Here is a 20,795-nt window from a genome sequence, read left to right as displayed (position 1 = left end):
GTAATTTTACTTAAAAAATGTCCAATATAATCACTAAAGCTTTATTTTACTTAGTTTATTGTATATAATCATGTTGTGTAAAGCTTTTGTGTTATGTTGTTTTATAATAATGTTGTGTTTGTACCTAAACATTTATGTTATTTGTTTATGTGTCAACCAACTAGGTTTAAACCTTGAAAAGTTCAATTCAGAGAGTTTTCAAAATCATCTTTAGACAACTACACCACCTGGCAATTTATTCTTTTATCATTTAGTGATATTTTAATATTTTTATTAAAGTTGTTTTATTTTTGTATATATGTTGGCCACAAAGTTGATTCTTGATTTTTTGAAATTTTCAACATTAAGAGATTTCAAAACCATCATTAAAATCCCTGCACTATCGGGCAAACATTTAAATAAAATTTAAAGATATTTTAATTTAATTGTATAAGTCTAAAATTTTTTTAGTGTAATTTTAATTTTTATAGATTAAATTACTTGAAAAAAAAACAATTTTATTATAAATATGTATATAAATGTAAAAAGTTTAAAATTTAAAAGAAAAATTGTAAGAACTCCATCTATACTAACATTTAAATCAAAATTTAAATTCTCTTTAAATTTTATTCAAATGTTATTAACTTACAAATTGTATATCAAAATTCAAATATGTTATCTAAATCAAAAATATTACAGAAATAACTAACTTACTCTATAAAAAGTTTACTTTTTTATCAGAAAAAATATTATAATATAATTAAAACTAGAATGAATTTTTATAAAGGTATTTTAGTTTAATTTTATAAGTCTAAACATATTTTTTTTAGTGAAATTTTAATTTTTATAGATTAAATTACTTGAAATTTTTTTTTATACTATAAATAGATATATAAATGTAAAGAGTTTAAAACTAAAAAAAATTGCAAGAACTCCATTTATACTAATATTTAATTAAAATTGAAATTATCTTTATAAAAATTTATTCTAGTTTTAATTATATTATAATATTGTTTTCTGATAAATAGTAAATCTTTTATATAGTAAGTTAGTTTTGTCTGTAATATTTTTGTTTTAAATAACATATTCGAATTTTATATACAATTTGTAAGTTCATAACATTTAAATAAAATTTAAAGAGAATTTCGATTTTGATTTAAATGTTAGTATAGATGGAGTTCTTACAAATTTTTCTTTTAAATTTTAAACTCTTTACATTTATATAAATATTTATAATAAAAATATTGTTTTTAGGTCATTTAATCTATGAAAATTTAAATTTCACTAAAAAAATGTTTAGACTTATACAATTAAATTAGAATAACTTTAAATTTTATTTAAATGTTTGCCCGATAGTGCAGGGATTTTAATGATGGTTTTGAAATCTCTTTAAGTTGAAAATTTCAAAAAATAACAAATATTTGTTTCAAATAACATATATGAATTTTGATATACAATTTGTAAGTTCATAACTTTTTTCTGCTTCTTTTAGTTTTAATTTATCTAAATTTAATACAGTATAATAAATAAAAAAAGTAATACTTTTCTATTACTACTTATATGTTTTTTTGTTTCTAAGCAGAAAAAAAGCATTTTAAACACAGAGTTTTTCAGCTAAATATTGCGTACTTAGCTGGCAGTTCATACCTTAGAAATGCGTACTTTAGCGGCAAATTAAGAACAAAAGTAATTGTGAACCCCCTTTGAAAAAAGTCTAGACACGCCCCTGGTTAGTTTGTAAACTAGGTATTTAGTAAAAGCTGGTTAAATTCAGTAAAAAATTAATTGTAACTTAGTAAAAATTACTAAAAACTTAATTAAATCTCAATGAAAAATCTAACAAAAACTTAATATAAATTGCTCGTGTTTGTAGCTTGGTTTTGTGACTTTATAATTTAAGATAGACATCATTGTGAAGTTAAACAAAAAGTAACAAATAAGCTTGAAAAAACAGTTATTTATGTAAATGTTGTTGTTTTAAAAATGTGCGAGCGAAAATAGATGAGTATTTCTTTTAGATTGTGGTTAGTGCGTTTAATAATAAAAGTGAAAAATAATTCATAAGATAGCAGGAGCTTACGTTTGTTTTTACATTTTAAGAAAAAATTTACTAGCTTTTGAGAAGTAAATACTATATATTCATTTGTCTAACTGAAAAATATTGCTCAATTTACTGAAATTTTAAGAGCTTGTTTAAATAATAATACTAGTGCAAATTAAATAATTTATTTACTACTAAGTTTCGGTGGCAAAAAAAATTACGACCTTGTCAAGTAAAACAAAGTTTTAAACTGCACTTAACAATATTGTTTATTTATAATGTTAAAGGTTTCTAATTTAAATCTGCGTTTTTAAAAGTTTCACAGTAAATAATAATCTAAAAAGAATTAATAAGATTTTTTATAGCTAACTTTTTATGAATTATTTTTAATTTAAAATGTTTATGAACTTTACAAATGATGTTCTACGTCCGCTTTAAATTGTATGTAACAATTAGCTCATAATTTAGCCTATGTTCCATAGTTTTTTTATCAAGTAATTAAATTGAACTAAGTATCTTATACTGTTATTAATATAAAGTGCTAGTTAAAGTTTAAAACGACAATAATTGTCAAGTTGGTTATTAACTAGTTCTTAGCATAATACAAGTTTATTTTAAATAATCATTTATACTTCCGCTTTTGATTAACTTTCAAATAAAGTGCACTAGTATAATTGTAGTATAACTTTTACTGACATTAAAAATAATTAAGCAATTTAACTTCTGTTACTTAAAAAAAAAGAAAACAAATTTTCTCATTAACTTTATTACAACCTGGAGGCAGTTTTTTTGGCCAGTTGCTTCGCCTCTGCCTGCAGCAAATGTTTTTTAATTTATTTGAAGTTGATTTAGGATTTTAGCATCAAAATCTGGTGGTACCTTTGTTTTGTTGATTGTTCGAAACCTAACATTTGGAGAAGCTGAGACAATTTCCTGAAAACTTGGTGGAGGTTTTATAGATCTAAGTTCTTTCTTAAAATTGAAAGTCAAACTTTCAATATTTGAAATTGCTTGTAGTAAGTTTTGTTCTAACTTGTTTTTGTAAACAATTTTTATTTGTTTAAAACCAGGCGGCACGTCAAAATTTGATTTTGCTTCACTTAATTCTTGAAAATTTTTAACCTTCGAAACGTTACAATTTTGGAGTCCAAATCCTGGTGGAACCGATTTGTCCATAACAGCATCAGAGTTTATGGTTCTGAACCCTGGTGGAACCGATTTGTCTATAACAGCATAAAAATCTATGTCTCCAGATCCTGGTGGAACTGTCAGTAAAGACAGTCTTTGAGATGTTTCGTAGCCTTTGTCACTGTACATTAGCTGATTCTGATCTGAGACCAAATTGACAGCAGATACCGTTTCGAATCCCGGAGGCACCTTCAATAAAGACTTCTGTGGACTTTATTTTTTATTTAGTTTCTGAAAACTTGTTTCAGACCGTGGCGTTGTTAGTTTTTTTACATCGTTTATTGTTGTGTATATCATATCCTTAGTTAATAAATAATTTTCAAAGTCGAAGTCACTTATTAGTACTTTTGGGTTTCTTGAAAACGAAAGTTCTCTGTGTTTACTTTTAGTATAAGTGCTTTTAAAGCTAGGTTGAATGTCCATTAAGTCGAAGAAGTTTGTATCTTGAAAAAAGAACTAGCACAACTTAATTTAGTCTCTTCTTTTTTAGAAAGAAATTTTTCTTCATTCGTTTCTTTCATACTAAGACATTCTAACTTTACAATATTTTCTTGTGAGTTAAAACAATTTGCAGTATCTTTTTTGTGTGTTCACTTGAACGTGTTGCAAAGTTGAAACTTATTTCTTTTTCTATCTTATCGTCCTTAGACATAGTTTCCATAGTTGGTGCTACAAGTCGTGACATTGTCATTGGCGGTGTATTTTCTACAATGTGAAGAATGATACCTTTGATTCTTCGCTCTATCAAATTTGTAACATAATTTAGTAAATGAATGATTTGTAAATCAGCAAAAAGAAAACCGCCACATCTAAAGTATGCTCTTGAAAATAGAATTCTAGACATTGTATAAACTGTTCCGTCTTTTGATATAGTAGTTTTGTCAAAAGACAAGTTATTGTTCTTTCTTCGACCGTATTTTCAGTATAAATACTGCCATCTACATTTTTAATCATTCTTTCTTCTTTAATTCCTTCACTTAAGAGATACTCTAACAAATTTAACAGCTTAGAGTAGAAACTACCTATTCTGGATTGAAGTATTTGTGCTATATAAGCGGTACGAAACAAAAGTATGCTCAAAGTAGTGTAAAATATATTACAATACCGGTTTTGCATTTTGATAAATCATTTTTTTATAGGAAAAATTAAAAACAACATTTCAAGTCAGTTTTTGTATCTAAGCAATAATCGTCATAAGTCAATTTTATTCACAAAATATGTTTGAATAGTTAATATGTCTTATTTTATACAGAACTATTATGTACACCTCATTTATTTACAAATAGTTATTAAAGAATATATGTAAAACTATGTGACTTTAATAAATTAAAACATTATCTTACATTTAGTTGTTTTTTGCCTGTGTTTATAGTTTTATAACACATCACAAAGACTAAAAGACTTTAAACAATCAATAAATTTTAAATAAATAAGTTAGACTAGTAGATACGGTTTAATTCTACTAACAAATATTCTAGTAGCTGTTATAGGTAACTAGTATCTGCATAAAGTTTAAATTTTTTTCAGTTTAAATCTCTGAAACATTTCATGGCAGGTCAAACTACCCAGGCCGTAGTATGCCAATTTCAAAAATATATCTATGCAAACTATCCTAGACAAAAGTATACTCTGATATAAGATGACCTAGTTACATAAAGCTAGTTGCACTGTACCATTAAAGGGATCGATTTCCCTTAGGGTGTATAACTGTCTTGCTTACAATAAAAAGAATAAAGTTTTTAGAAAATTAATCACATTGCTTATCCTTAGCCATATATAACTTTCAAATAGAAGTGGTGTACGAACTCATTAGCTTGAAAAAGAAAAGTTTGACTATTTTTGTTTTATAATATAATAACAATAGGTCCCGCTACCAGCCGAAATCGGCTATGAGTATTGTGCATACAAGAACAAAAACTGAAAACAATAATAAATTATAAACACAGTCATCTAATAAATAAAACAGACAAATAATATTTTTTTAAGTAAAATTAAATACATAAATTAAATATATAAAAAACTCGTTTTGCTGCCCATTTCTTTGTCTGCCTCGGTTTCTTAAAGTATTTTTTTCCCTTTTTCTAGTCTTTTCAGTACATTAGGTTGTTATTTGCAAGCAACTTCCACTCATCAGTTCTTTTATTCAAGCATTTTAGCTCACGCTTACATACGTCCTTAAAACGTCGTTTTGGGCGACTTCGGTTGCGTTTGTCAACGACCAACTCGCCATACATCAAAGACTTTGGGATTTGCTCTTCGCCCAATCTTAAAACAAGAACGAGCTATTGAAGTCTGCGCTGACTTATGTTCGTTTTCTTTTTGGTAATAATTTGTTACCATGCAGTTCTAAGCGACGAAGGCATTGAAGGTGGAAAGATTTTATTCTCTTGCGCGCTCGACAACGTCCATTTTTTGTAGTAGTGAGATAATAATTTTTCCTTCAAGTTATCAAAAATAACATAAGTAATAATCTAGCAGGTTTGTGAAAAAAATCAAAAGAAGAGATTAACCGAGTAAAAAGGGTATGTAATATTTGTTTTACTTAGACATTGTAAACATTTAAATATGTGCAATGCTACCCAAGAATGTAGACAGTAAAAAAAATAGTGAGTACCTTTAATTGAAAGATTACTTAGTAAAAAAGTTTGAGAAAACTTTTATTATGTTACAACAAACAATTACAAAAACTTACATAATACAATATTTTTTAAGTGATCATTAAAAATAAGCTAAAATAAAACCAAAAGTTCCAAATTAAGGAGAAATATTTTTAGTTAAAACACAAATAAAAATATTTTTCAAGAAAATTAGGTAATCATGAGTAATAATAGCACATCAAACAGTATTCTTTCTTTATTACACTAAGATCTTGTTAATAATTGCTAATAAATTGTGTAATTAAGCTGTCCTGGACAAGACATTAAACTGTATCTGTGGTGTATGACTCGATAACCGAAACGTTTTTCATACACTAGGTTCTTTAAACCTAACTTTTAAGCGTTTTTTTCGTTTTATAAACAATAATAGTATTTTTTTTTAATCTTTGCTTTTGACTCGTATTGAAGCTCTTATTCTGCTTAAATAGTATTTTTTTAAGGGAACTACCAAAGTGAGAAAACATGATTTTAAAGTCAACAGTGATCAAAAATATTGAAACAAAGCCATAAAATACTAGAAAGGATGAAAACAAGAACAATAAAATCTATTTAACAATGGACCTTGTGTAGATTAAATATTTTGTATAAATTTTGATTATCGATCTACACATCACTTAATAATGTTAACTGTTATTTGTACTATAAAAGTATTAAAATACAAACTTTGAATAAAATTAATCTTCAACCAGAAATCGAGGTTGCCAAACACTCAGACCTTTCAGGCTAGTGAAGTAAGAATGAGCATTTTTCAGAGATACTTGGACTACTAGATACCTCAAGCGATTATCTGAACAACTCAGACTAGTTTAGGCTGACACAGGCTTGATTGAGCTTATTTGGAAAACTCAGGCTGACTAAAGCTTGTTTGATTCTTTTTTTGAAAGTTTGGATGTTTTTCAAAGCTTTAGGCTGTTTATTATCCTTATATTATTTTTCTGTTAAAACTTATCTTATTATTATTACAGGGTTGCCACACACTTGGGTACTCAGGATAATTCAGAATTTTTTGAAAATCAACAAAATCACAGGATTACTCAGGATATTTTGATTTTTTTTTAACTCAGGATAGTTTTGATCTATTTAAAATCTCGAAACATATTTTTATTAGATCTAGAATGAGGTTTAGTTGATCCAGTTTCAATATTTGTTATTTTATATAAGTAATTTCACGGTTGCAACACACTCAGGGAACTCAGGGAATTCAGAGAAACTCAGGGAATTTTCAAGTTATAGAAAATTTCAGGGAAACTCAGGGAGACTCAGGGAGACTCAGGGAACTTTAACTCTTTTTTTAAATCAGGGAAACTCTGGGCAGTTTTAATTTTTTCTAAAAATTTCAGGGAAATTTTATGATTTTTTAAAAAATTTCAGGAAAATTTTTTCTAGATTTAGAATGAGATTTAGTTAATCCAGTTTCAATATTTTGTTCGAAAAAGTTAATTTTATTTATTGTTAAGTGCTTATTTAGAATTTTTTTAGCCTTGCGGCTAGTTCTAGAATTACCATTGTAATTTTTTAATAAATAATAACATTTTTAAGGATTTGAAAAAAACTCAGGGAAACTCAGGGATGTTTAAGGTTACTCAGGGAACATTTTTTGACTCAAACAGTGGCAACCCTGCAATTTTGTTTAAGTACATGGTTTTATTGATAAGCAACTTTAAAATGCTTATAAAAAAACTTTTAAGCCTTGTGTCTAGCTTTTCACTATCCTTAAAAATAACATTGTAGTTTTTATTTTAAATCTGAAATTAATATTTATTAGGTTTTAGTTTATATTAAACTGTTTAACTAAAATTAACAATTATTAATAAAAAATTATTAATTTAAGTAAATAAATATGCCATCAAGTTTAAGGTAACTTTATGTGGTAAGATTAAATCTAGTCAATTAAATTGTAAAAAAAATATCAAATTATTCTGTACTATATGTTAAGTTGGTCAACATGGTTACATAAAATTATCAACAAACTTTGTTTTATAATCTGAATAGATTAAAACTTTTAAAGTTGAATCTTAAAAACAGTGTTTCTTATAAGTTTAGTTAACATCTAATGCAGAAGTACACACATACAACCTTCATTTTGTCTGCTTGACGGGCCTAGTAGAGCTAGTAGAAGTTGTACCGCCTAAGCAGTTGCATGCCGTCAGCTAGTACCCTTTTCAACAATCTCTTACAATAACTACTTTCTCTCATTATACTATAATTTATAAAACTCTTATCTTATAATACTTAGTTTTGGAATTAATTTAGAATATAACTTAATATTTCAATATCTAAATATCAACTTAATTTAATGGCCACTCCAATGTGGTTAAAAATACTTTATCTTTAAATACTAGCTTATAATACTTACTAACTTTATACTTACTATAATAACTCATCTATCTATGTATTTACTACTGAAATATCTGAAAACTATGTACTTACTGACTAATTTATCTATTTATTTATTACTAAGAATATTTAAGAACTATGAAATTGCTTGTCAATAAGAATATTTAATATACCAATAAAAGAAAAATCAGAAGTGACAATGAAACTTACACAGAAATCTTCGAAAATAGTTGCAAACTAATGCTGAAACACTTAAACCAACAGCTCAAAATTTCTCCAACTAACTTAATGAATGTTTTTGTTTTAAAAATCTTAAGGTTTTTTATTTGATGATAATATTAACTTATACATTAAAAAAATTGTGGAATTAAGTAGTATGCTCTTAATTATGAAGGGACTAACATAACACTTTTAATTACTAAGAATAAAAATAAACATGAGGCACAAGAAGCTTGCACCCGAGGTGATATTTTTATGTAATGGTTATAAAAATAGTCAGGATGACCTTGGCAGTTGTAAGATCACTTAGGCAGGGTGGCCACTGAACCTGGAATCCTAGAAAACCCTGGAATATGACAATCTAGACTAAAAAAACCTGGAGTTTTAAAAAATTTTTACATATTAAGTAGTGAATATTCGATTTAACACAAAAAGTCTATGATATAGACCAAAATTTTTTGTCATCATGAAATATTTTTTTAATGAAAAAACACATTTCAAGTCTACAGTATCTTTTCAATGTTTTTCCTATATTTAACACAGTTTTTACTTTAAGCTTAATTTAAATTAAAAATAGACTCAAAAAATTGTACTTTCAAAACCTGAAAGAAATTTATAAAAAGCTAGTGGCCACCCTACTCAGGCAGTTTTCAGTCACTCAGGATAATTTTTTGACTTAACTTGTGGCAACCCTGTTATCATTTTTTGTAAATGTTTCTGTTTTTTAAATATTAATTTTGCTTAATAGTATTTTACTTAATTTTTGCTGAGTATAATTATGAATTTCTACTTTTAATATAAATTTGGGTCAAAAAAGGTTAGATTGATGAATTTTTACCTCAAAAATTGTTGACTATGGCATAAAAACATACTATTAAAAAAAAAGGACATTTTGGAAAACTTTTATAAACTTCAGGCTATTTGTTATGGCCTTTTTTGTTTTTAGGTACTAAATCTTGATTAGTACTTTTTGCTGAGTATAGTTATATTTTTTTGCTTTTAATATAAATTTCGGCCAAATAAGGTTAGCTTAATGTGATTTAGGCTTGTATTTTTCCCTAAAAGTGTTACAACCCTTGTACAGGAACATACTATCTCCATATAGCCTATTTTTTTGAAATATGAAAATTAAGCTAAATTAAAATGTATCTTAGTCTAACCTGAAACACCTTTAAGTCATCAGGAATTTTATTCTATAAGGTAAGGACCATAATAAAAAGCATATTTATTTTTTACTAGGCAAAATTAGTCTTGACAAAATCAGAAAAAGCGCTCTTTCTTAAAGAGTTCTTTATAAAGACAGTACAAAATTTGCAGACAAGTTGTTAGTTTTACAGTGGTTTACTGATTTGTTTTTTATTGTTGGTTCAGGGGTTAACAAACTGCGGCCTGCAGGCAGCATTCAACTTTTTTTCAACTTGTATAGTATATATATTTTTGAAAACTAGTGTTGTCTTTAAAAAATAATTTGTTGCCTAAACTTTTTTTTTCGAAAAAATTAGTAAACATATCTTTTTTTTAAGCACACTGTGTTCCTTTTTTGACCTGGGGACCCTTTTTCTAACTATTTGTTAAAAATTATACAACTGTGATAACTTTTCTTTATAAAACACCAACATTTGCTTTATAAATATATATGCCATTACCCAAAGCTTTCTAACACATACAACTATTTATAAAAACAGTTAAAATTTTGCAGACATGTTGTACACCACCTTTGTCTAAAACAATTTTGTTAATAGTTTTATTTATCTATATAATCATTTTATAATAAAAAATATTCTATTAAATTTTAAGTAAATAATTTTTTAACTTGAAACAAAGATAAATAAATTAGAGCTTATCTTAAAAGAAGATTTCATTAAAAATGGTAGGGGATAGATTATTAATAAATCATTTTGTATAATTTCTAAAAAAAACAATAAGTGTTTAATTTCTATATTAGTCCTGAAACATATTTATTTTTTACATAACTGTATATGTATTTAAAGATACAAGCTTTCTTTAAATATTTAAATATTATTTTTTATATCTTGTATTAAATATTTTATATTAAGTATTTGGGTATGAAAATTAGACTTCTACTTTTATATTAAATATAAGACTTACAATATTATAGTTTGAAACACTGTGTTTTAAACTGTACAGATTTTAAGTAAAAAAACTTAAAAATGAGTTTAAATGCTGCAAATATTTTAAATTTAACAATTAGAAGGCTTGCTGCTAAAAATCAATGTAGTTTTTTCAAAAGAAGTTTTCATTATACTTTTTCGAAGTCAAAGCATGTGTAAGTTTTGTTACATTTTATGCTAAATAAATATGATTTTAAAGAAACATCTAGAACACTTGTATGAATTGTACAAAAATTTACCAAGTAGCCATATCATTGTCAATTTTAGTAAGTTTCACTCAAAAAAGTCATTTCTTAAAGTTTCTTCTTTTTATTTGTTTGAATTTTAATAAAATTTCAAGCTAACTAAATTATTTTTCTTTTTTAAATTACTTAAGGAATAATCAGTGTAGCTTTATATCAAGCTCTTATAATACTACATACAACGGTTATAAATTTGTTTAATTTTCCAATTGTTTTGATTTGATTTTGCAGTATGTAACCCCAAGCAATTCTTGCTACAACTAATTTTTTTATTGATTCATATGGTTTTCAAAATGATAAAAGTCCTTTGTAATTACAAACAACATTAATAAAGCTATTTGTTTTTTTTTTGTAATCTTAAAATAAGATATTTAGTGTCTTAAAAGTAATAATATTAAATTATTATTCAACGCATTGTTTAGGCAATTGAGTTTTCAAGATCGCTTTGGAAAGAAACATCCAGTTAAGGCAAGAATAGGAGACAGTTTATTAGATGTAATCAGGGATAATGATCTTGATTTTGAATCTTTTGGTGAGTAAATGCTTAGTGTCTTGTGTAATACTTTAATTATTTTTATAATTAATAAATTGATTTCTTGAGTAATAGCTAAAGAGTAAATAGTAAAGTAATTCAAACAGCTAGGTGATATTTTTTAAATGAAAAAAAAATTATGATTAAAAATTACCTTTTTAGAAATTAATTTGAAATTTTCGTCAAGAGCTGTTCTCTATCAAATAAAATTTTAGTTCAGTCAAATAGGAAGTATACATAATGATTAATTTTATAAGAAAAAAAATTCAAAATCACTCATAAGTTGAATAGCTTTTATTTTGACAACTTAATCTTATTATAAACTTTATCCTAAGTATATATAAGATAATTATTATAACAAAAAAAAAAAACAACTAATGTTCGATTTGTTTACTATAGTTTATACGCTTTAAGCGTTTCATTAAAACATAAACAAAATTAGCAGCAAATTTTTTTAAAGAATCACAAAAATACATATTATGACTTGTCAATGAAATTTTGATAACTTTAAGCTAGCTAATCTTAAAAACAACTTCTGTACAAGTTACTTATAGTTGTTTACAGATAAAAGCAATATCAATTAAACAGTAAACGCTTTTAAATTTAGAACAAACATATAAGGTGCAAATTACAAAGGTAAAAATGGTAATTCATGTAAAATAAATGATCTTCTACAGCTTTTAGCAGTTTTCTTTTACAGTTTCTTTTAAATTTTGTATGTTACTTATGTTATACATAAAAAAAAAACTATTTGTAGGGAGTTATTATTGAAAAAAAGAACGTGTCTAAAAACTAGTTTCCAAAAGTTTATTTTAAATCTTTTTTGTTGTGTAGTTCTAATATACAACTGCATTGCTATTAATAACTCGCTATTTAATTAAAAAAGAATTAAGCTAGCTTTCAAAATTAGGTTATTTTCTTATGAAAAACAACCTAAAAATACAACCACCAAATTAAACAAGCATAAATCTGAGTAAAACTAAACAAGCAATCAAAATTATACAAGTAATAATCACAAAAAGTAATTAGGACACAATGGATCATTTAAATATGTTATTAGTTGCTCTTGATCATTAATGAGGATCAAGTAGGGTTTGAAAATAACTATTAGTAGTAGCTCATGAATATAATTATAAGTTAACAATACCATTATTTTATGTATTGATTTTTCTATTTATTTAAATTTTATATTAATTTAAGTATATTTTATATTTATTAATGATAAGTAAATAAGTTATTACTCTTGATAGTATGTTAATTATGTTATGTTTAAACGTTTTAAAAATATTTTGGTTTTCCTCAGAACTATATTACATAGTTTAAGGTCGTTTTATCAAAATGTTCGGAAGTATAATTTAAAACACAACGTACTGTTTTTTATTTTAACTTTGTAATATTTAAATTATTGTAGTAAATTTTAAAGAATTTTAATTACTACATGTTCAGATATTGCATGAAATATATTTTTATGTTTTCAAAAATTTATTCAGCAAAATGTCGCTCTAAAAGCTCGTCAATGCTTTAAGTAAATAGTTGTTCAAAAGCATATAAAAGTCATGGAAAATAAATTGTAAATTGAGAAATTAGTTATTACTTGAAGCAGAAACAAAAACTAGAAAATAATAAACAAAATTAGTCATTATCTTTTGACAAAAGCTCAAAGTTTAAATATTTAATATTTGTTAAAGTTGTAGATATTGAATATTTTTTTCTTGTTTTAAAATTGTATTAGACAAAACAAATTATGTAGGTTCGAAAAAATAGTTAGAATAGTTTTTTTTTTAATTGGTTATGGTTGGTATAATTGTATGTTATGAAGTGTTAAACTTTGGAAATTAAGTAAATCGAAACTATTAAAACAAGAACTATACGTTAAAACCATAAAACTCGAAATTATCTTGAAATGTTAAACTTGCGTTCTTACAGTTAATACTTTTTGATGCCATTGGTCTGCTTTACGAGTATAACTAAGTAACTCAAAATCTAAAGTGCCTGCTTAGAATTTTACAATCTTCTTATTGCTTTAACTTAAATTTAAGGGATAGTTTAGTGGTAAGTAAACAGAAAACTGCAATAAAGTAAAATTTAGTTGATATTTCTTTTTCAACTTTTTTGTTCAGATAGTGAATACTTGTTTTTTTCAAAGGCTTAGTAATATTAAAAGTTAACATATTATTGTTAGTATCATGTTGTAAATTTAGTTGAAGATCTGTTAATTTTCCTTGCATTGCGCATGCAAGTTTGGAGTTTCAAGTTTGCTACAAAAGTAATTGAGTTTGGATAAGACCTTTTTTTAAAAAGGTGATACAAATAAAACTTTGTACAAAAGAAATTCAAACATGTGCTAACAATACAGATAATGTTCAAGTTTTGAAATGTTGTTTTAAAATGAGAACATATATAGATTAAATTATGCTGTTTATTTAAATTTTCTCTACTATTAACATTGGCAATTTCAACTTTTTCAAGGATTCAGCTGCTACAAATAATGTATGGGTTTTTAGATTGTCCTCTATGATGAATTATTTTCCACTCTATTTCAAAGTAAACATTGTTATTTTTTAGTTTCCATATATATTTAGAAAGTATTGTTTTCTTTTCTTTTAAAATTTCGAAGTCATCGTTGTTGTTATTTTATCTTATTTAAAAAGTGCCACTTGTTGACCCCAATTAGTTTCTTGATTCTCTTGTGGAGCTGATTGTTGCTTTATATATGATATATTTGACCAAGCATTTGTTATTAAGGCAACATTTATTTGTTATTGTTTTCTTCATCGTTTATGTTTTTTAAGAGTTTTCAGTTGTGTCTTTTAATTATTACTTTTAACATTAATAATGCTACTGTTTGACATTTTTTAACTGCTCTTTTTTTATTAATTTGTGGTCCTGTTTGAAATACTTGTCTAGTAGTTGTAAAAAAGCTTTTCTAATGCTTGTTTTGACTGATTGACAGTAAGGCAAATAAGAGAATTTTTGTTGTTCGTGCTGTTTTTTTATACCTTGTGTGTCTTGATCACTTGTGTATTTAAATTTTAGTTTGAAATAAGAGCTGTTTACTTCATTTTGGTATTAAGCAACATAATCTATTTGTTTTTATTAATATCAAACAGTTTATTTTTTTAAAAATCAAACTACTAGAAATTTAAATGTAATCCAAAATGTCATCAACAAATAGGAGCTTGCGACGGCGTGCTCGCTTGTTCGACGTGTCACGTGATTATGCCGGAGGAAATTTTCGACGAATCAGAGGAGCTTGACATGGAGGAAGAGGATATGCTGGATCTGGCGTGTGGGTTGGAAGACACGTTAGTTTGTATTATTGGTAATATATAAGTTAACAGGTTAAACCGTTACGATTTGAAATTTGAAAAAAAAAATTTAAGTAAATTAATATTATTATTTCAAATGTTTAACTTTAAAATAGCGATAAGTTCTTTTACCAATCTGGCGTAGACAATTGTTAAAAAATATTTTTTAAGGTATAAATAGAAGTGTAGTTTATTTCATTAAAATAAAGAAAATTCTATTTCAATACATCTACCTGCCTGTAAGTTTCGTATTTTTAAGCCATAAGTTTTGTGGTTATAATTAAATTATTTTCAAATTCTAATTATTACTGAAACCAGAAAATAAATGATAAAAAATACAAGCTTTCGAACTAATGGAAACACATTAAAATTGATAAACAAAAATAGTGAAAAGGAAAAATATACTTTTCACATTTATAACATTAGTTAAAACTAAAGTTTAAACATTGTAAAAGTTTATAAAACATAAAAACCAAAAAAATAATGTTTTAAATTAAAAAGAATACTTAAGTAGTGATACTTTTATACTTGTATAGTTATAAGAACTAACTATGTATTTAAAAACTCAAGAAGCATGTAAAAAGTTTCAATAAGTTAGTTAAATTAGTTTAGTATAAAAATTCTTTTAATAACCTTAACTTAAAGGTAGCAGTATTTTGGCGATTAATAGCACAAATGAGATGATTTTTACTATCATACTATTCGCACTAGACTGCACAGCAGTTCCTGCCACTATTCACGAGTAGTTTCTTCTCATCAAGACTCGTCATGTGTACATATCTAAGAGAAGCTACTGAATGCTGTTTGGTCAGGCTGTTACAGTAACTTTTCTTTGATATTTTACCTTATGATGTTTAACGAGAAGAAAACTCGTCATAAATTGTCGCAGAAACTGCTTTTGATAGTAGTGCAGTGCAATCTAGTTCTAAGTTTACTCAGAAAATAAGATCTAAGTAAGGGTTTTGCAGACTTTTTTTCATAAGGCCCCTTATGAAGAAATAAAAAAGCTATTGCCCCCTCATACAAGGTTTCTCAAAAAACTACCATTAATTACGCCTAAAGTCCTTTTCTGCTCTTCATCATTAACTCAAGAATATCTAGTGTAAGTTTGGAATTATGGCCCCATAGCCCCCCTTAATTTTTGTAATAGGCCATTTTGGGAAACCTTGATTTGGATATGCTTTATTATAAAAACTTAGAATGTCTAGAAGAGAGTAAAAACCTTCAAAGAAAGTCTGACTGTTAGCACAGTTATTATACATAATGTTTTTTTTCTGAGTCTAAAGGTTTTAAAAGTGTGTGTTTTATAAATTTAAAATTATAATTTGTTTCTTAAGTGCACAAAGTTTAAATTTTGAAATCGTTTTATTTGAATAGTCCTTATTTAGAAAATAAAGCTGAGCGGTATCCAAAAGTATGCTCTTTATTTAAAGTATAATTTGTTTAATGAACTTCAAACGATGTATACTTATTTTGTACAAAATATACTTTAAAGGTACAACTAAAATAAAGTAAACCAAAAATTTACCAAACTATTACATTTAAACAATTTTTTCTAAAACTACATCAAATAGTTTATACAAAATGATAAAGTTAAACGAAAAATTTGAAGTTGTAAAAATGCAGAAACTAAAATGTAGTTTAACTTATAATTAACTAAAAAAGGCACTACAGACCGTTTGTTAATCCTTGTTTGTTTATTTGTTTTCTTGTATAAGCACAAATAAAAATTTTTGTTTTTGTTTAACCAGGTTTTTGTATAAAACTTTGACAGAGATTACAACACGAAACAAAAAGGTATTAAAAAAAGTGTCTGAAACTTGTACTGCTCATTTTTTTTAAAATTTAACGTAATATAATTCAAGATGTACCTCAAATAAAATAAGTTATCAAAAATTAATCTTAAAAAATATAAATAAATTCAACTATAATGGTTTATAATATCTAAAACAAATATTAAAAAAGGAATGTAAGTTATTTTTAAATTTTTAGATTTCTCTTTATATTACTTATTACTGGTAACATTACAGTTTTTTTGGTACTGAAAAAAAATGCATTTTATATAAACATGTAACTTTCCACGAGTTGTTTATATTCAAACATTATACAGTTCCCGATTGGGCTGTCAAGTTGATGTCAGCAAGGAAATGGAAGGTCACGTGATCAAATTACCATCTGAAATTATTGATGCAAGATTATTGTGAATTGTTATTACAAAAGTAATTGTTAATTTTTTGTACTAGCAATTGAAGTTTTTATAATTTAAATGAGTGATGAAGTGAAATAAGTAGTCAGGGTTCGTGCGCGTCAGGCTAAATCAGGCTCAGTCAGGCTAAATCATTTTTTTTGAAAAAAGTTGAAAAACGTCAGGCTAAATCAGTTTTTTTATTTAAAAATTTGAGAACCTCAGTTTTTCTCAGTTCAAATGCTTAAAAACTTTTGATAGAAAAAATTGAGAAATCTTTTAAGATCAAATGGAGATGTGAGAATATTTCTAAATAAAGATTAAGTTATTAAAGACAAAATCAGTCAGTATTTGTAAAAATAAATGCTTGAAACCTTTTGTTAAATCTTAAAAAAAATTTTAAGAACTTTCATTATTTTGTTTTGAGTAGATTATATACGTCATAATTATAAAAATTCATAAAAAAATACAGTTAAAACATTACAGTTTAGTTCAACAACTTAGCTGTTTGTTTGAATTTGTTTACATCAGCTATGTTTTTCAGAGCTTAGTTGGTTGAACTGTTTTAATTTCTAATTTAAAGGCTTATACCATATACTTTTCAAATTAAAACTCTTAGCAGTTTATTCATATATTTTACTGTTTATTTAAAGTTATCAGAGATATTCACAACACTAAAACTTAGCTTTAAGATATAAGTACTAAGTTTTGTGGGAGTACAAATTTTAGGTACAATTTAATTTTCTTTGCAAGAACAAAATATTAAAGTTTCTTTTTAATTTAAGTGAAAGCTTTTTAAATCTGATACGACATCAACAATCACTGTATTTATTTAGAGTTCAAGATTTATAATTATGTATCAATATTAAGTATTAGTCAAAGTACTATAATAAACATTTTTTACTTATTTTATACTCTTGTAAGCGTTTCATTTTAAATTTTAATAAAACACGACAATGCATATTGTTTTATTATAAATCTTCTGGTTATAATGTTTTTACTTGGTGCTAAATTAAGTTGAACAAATGTGTTTAGTAATTTATATTAAATTTTTACACTAGTAATCGATTAGATATAACACTTATTTTAAAACTTATCACTTAATTTGTTATGTAAATGGCACAGGGGGGTTAATCACCTTTTTCACAATTTAGTCTTAATTTATTGAGTTGTAATTAAGCTATGAGTTGCTTTTTGCAGATTTTTAAAGCTCAAACTATTTTTGAGATAAAGCTGGTTGAAGTCGGAGATCACAATAGTACTAATCAAGACCTCTCAAAACCTAAAATGACTTCTAAAGGAGGTTTTTCTTACTTTGAAAAAATGTCAGGCTAAATTGGTCTCAGTCAGGCTAAATGAAAAAAAAATTGCGCACGAACCCTGGTAGTAGCTTTACAGTGTGTTGTTGACACGAAAAAACTTAATTAAAAGAATGGTACGCCTTTTTAATATGTATTTGTCAAATCTTACTAATTTATACCAAGTATTAATAGATTATGAAGCAGTGATAATTGAAACAACTTAAAAATTAAAGTGTAAAATAGTGAAAATCAGTTTCATGTTTTACTGTCTCCTGAAAAATTGTTTAGTTTTATGTTTCATTAAATGGTATGCAAGTTAAGTTTATTAGTTGAATAAATTGCAGGCAAAGGATGTGGAAGCAAAAGAATATATGAAGAAAGTTGTAAATAATATTTTCTAAACTAGACACAAATAATATTAAGTTTACTTTTTATTTAGTTTTACTAACTTACTTAATTTTAAATAATTAAGTCACTGTTTTAGTTCGTTTTTAGGACAACGTTTTATGATTTTACTGATTTTTTTTTATTGATGAAAGTATATTTATTGCCTTGAGGGAATTAAACACTAAGCGTAAAGTTCTTGTTTTTACTAAATGTGCGAAGTGTTTATATTTATACAAAGTAGAAATAAAGTATGTATACAAAGCATTTTATTATCAACCTTTCTTTAGATTTTTTGTATTAGAAATACAAAGTCTGAATTAATAAAATCTGTTTAAGAAGATATATACATACGAAAGAGGTTACAAAAACTAAAAAATATGTATTATATTGTAAATACTATTCCCTTTTCAGTCTTTTTTGTTTTGCATATGTTTTTCATAAAAAAATATCTTAAAGTTGTAATTCACTATTAGTTTCAACTGAATTTTTATGTTTCAACGTATTGGCATTGTATAATTTTATTTTAAGTTTTAAACTATAACCTAAAAGTAGTTTGTACATCTTAGTTTTAACTAGTAACTTTTAATTATTAATAAGGGTTAGTAAATTTAAGTTGTTATTGTTTTTTTATGTTTTACTATAATATAATAACAATTTAGTTTTATAGTCTCTATACTTGTGTTCTTTGTCTTTTATTTTACTATTATGAAAATAAATTAAATGTATGTGTTTTAAATGTGCTTATAAATTTTTAAGCAATATTTTTTTATAACTTTTATTACAAAGTGTGTACTGTTATCTTTAATAAGTCTTTTTTATAGTTCTCTCAATATTTTGAATGAAAGTTATCAGTATTGTTTGTCATAAAGTACATTTATGTAACTTTAAAACTAAATTTTAATTTACTTATTTGTATTTTTCATATAGTTTTTAGATTTTTAGACTTTATTAAATGGTAATGTTAATCTAACAAAAAATTAAATTTAAAGTAAGTATACTTGAATTTTATTTTATTTAATATTTAAAAAAAATCCTTTGGATAATCAAAAAAATCTAGTAAAGTATCAAACATTTTAACTAAAATGATTATGAATAAGTATTTATGTTCATTTATAATTTTGTTCATTTAAATCATTTTTATATACGCATTATTCAGAAAATTAAAGTATGATCGTCCCCAGTCATTACATAGTGTAATTTATGAGAAGTTTGAAACAAAAAAGTATGTAGTGTAAGTTTCAAATCTCCCATAAATTTTTTCTAAGACATTTTTTTTTCAACACAAAGTAAATTCTAATCCCAGAACATCTAGTGTGAGGTTTGAATTTCCCGTGAAACGTTTCTAAAATACCCACTCATGGCTTCTGCACTCGTCACGCCCCCCCCCCCCCCCTCCCCCTTTGCAGCTTGAATTGCTAAGGGTGTAATGACTCTAATCTAGAAAGAGTTTTAATTTGGTAGTCCAACTTTGTTTAGTTATGCGTCCATTAAACTACAAGACAAGTTCTACAACTGCTATTATCAGCCACTTTAGGATATTCAAGTAAATTCAAGTTTGGCTATTTTTTGTAAACTGCTTTTCAAGTTTGAACTAGAAAGAAAAAGTTAATACTTTTGATACTCAGACTCGATTTAAAGAAATGCTTTTGATATATATTAAAATAGTATACTTTTTATAAATCTAAAAAAATATTCGTCTTTTAGTTTTTATTTAGCTAATAAAAGTAAATTAAAAAACTTGTAGAACTAAAAAGTCGTTATTTTAAGAGAATGTTTTCTATTTTAGTAGTATGTATTTTTTAGGTAATAGGTACAATTTAACTCTATTTTTATATTTAATGAACTTTGCTTGATTTGTTCCTAAAAATTAATCTTTAAAAATAATTCAAATCTAGTGTTTTAAAGATATAATTTTTATTTTTTATGTATAAGTAAAAACTGAATCAAACTAGTTTTTAAAAGCTTCTTAGTTTTTATCATGATATAAGGTATAGGAAAAAGTTTATTAGTACTACAATCTAAAAAGAACGAGAATAATTTACAATCTTTTTGAAAAGTTTAACAAAAGTTATTTATTTTGAAATATATATTTTATTTTTTTTATTGAACAAAGTTTGCCAACTAACGAATGTTTATTGTGTTGTATAGTTTTAGCGTGTTAAAAAATACAAGAATATTGTCTAAAAAAAGACACATTTGTTTACGATATCTAGAAGAATTTAGATCACTAATTAATGATTCATATAATTAATTATTTATTTATTTAGAATTTAAGGTTTTAAACATA

General features: G+C 25.3%; 1 protein-coding gene across 1 annotated transcript; it reads left to right on the top strand.

The window, feature by feature from the left end:
- Positions 1 to 10,573: 10,573 nt before the first annotated feature.
- LOC145829528 (2Fe-2S ferredoxin-like) lies at positions 10,574 to 18,907 on the top strand. The gene is made up of 5 exons (XM_082937360.1): positions 10,574 to 10,708; positions 11,218 to 11,327; positions 14,503 to 14,632; positions 16,746 to 16,854; positions 18,466 to 18,907. Exons 1-4 carry the CDS (start codon positions 10,593 to 10,595, stop codon positions 16,837 to 16,839), a joined length of 450 nt encoding a protein of 149 aa, XP_082793486.1. The 5' UTR covers positions 10,574 to 10,592; the 3' UTR covers positions 16,840 to 16,854; positions 18,466 to 18,907.
- Positions 18,908 to 20,795: the final 1,888 nt, after the last annotated feature.

This window comes from Thalia democratica, chromosome 2 (assembly GCF_965202585.1).
Source record: "Thalia democratica chromosome 2, ktThaDemo2.hap1.1, whole genome shotgun sequence".
NCBI lineage: Eukaryota > Metazoa > Chordata > Thaliacea > Salpida > Salpidae > Thalia > Thalia democratica.
The sequence above is the reverse complement of the archived record's forward strand: the minus strand, read 5'-3'. Positions and strand labels throughout refer to the sequence as shown.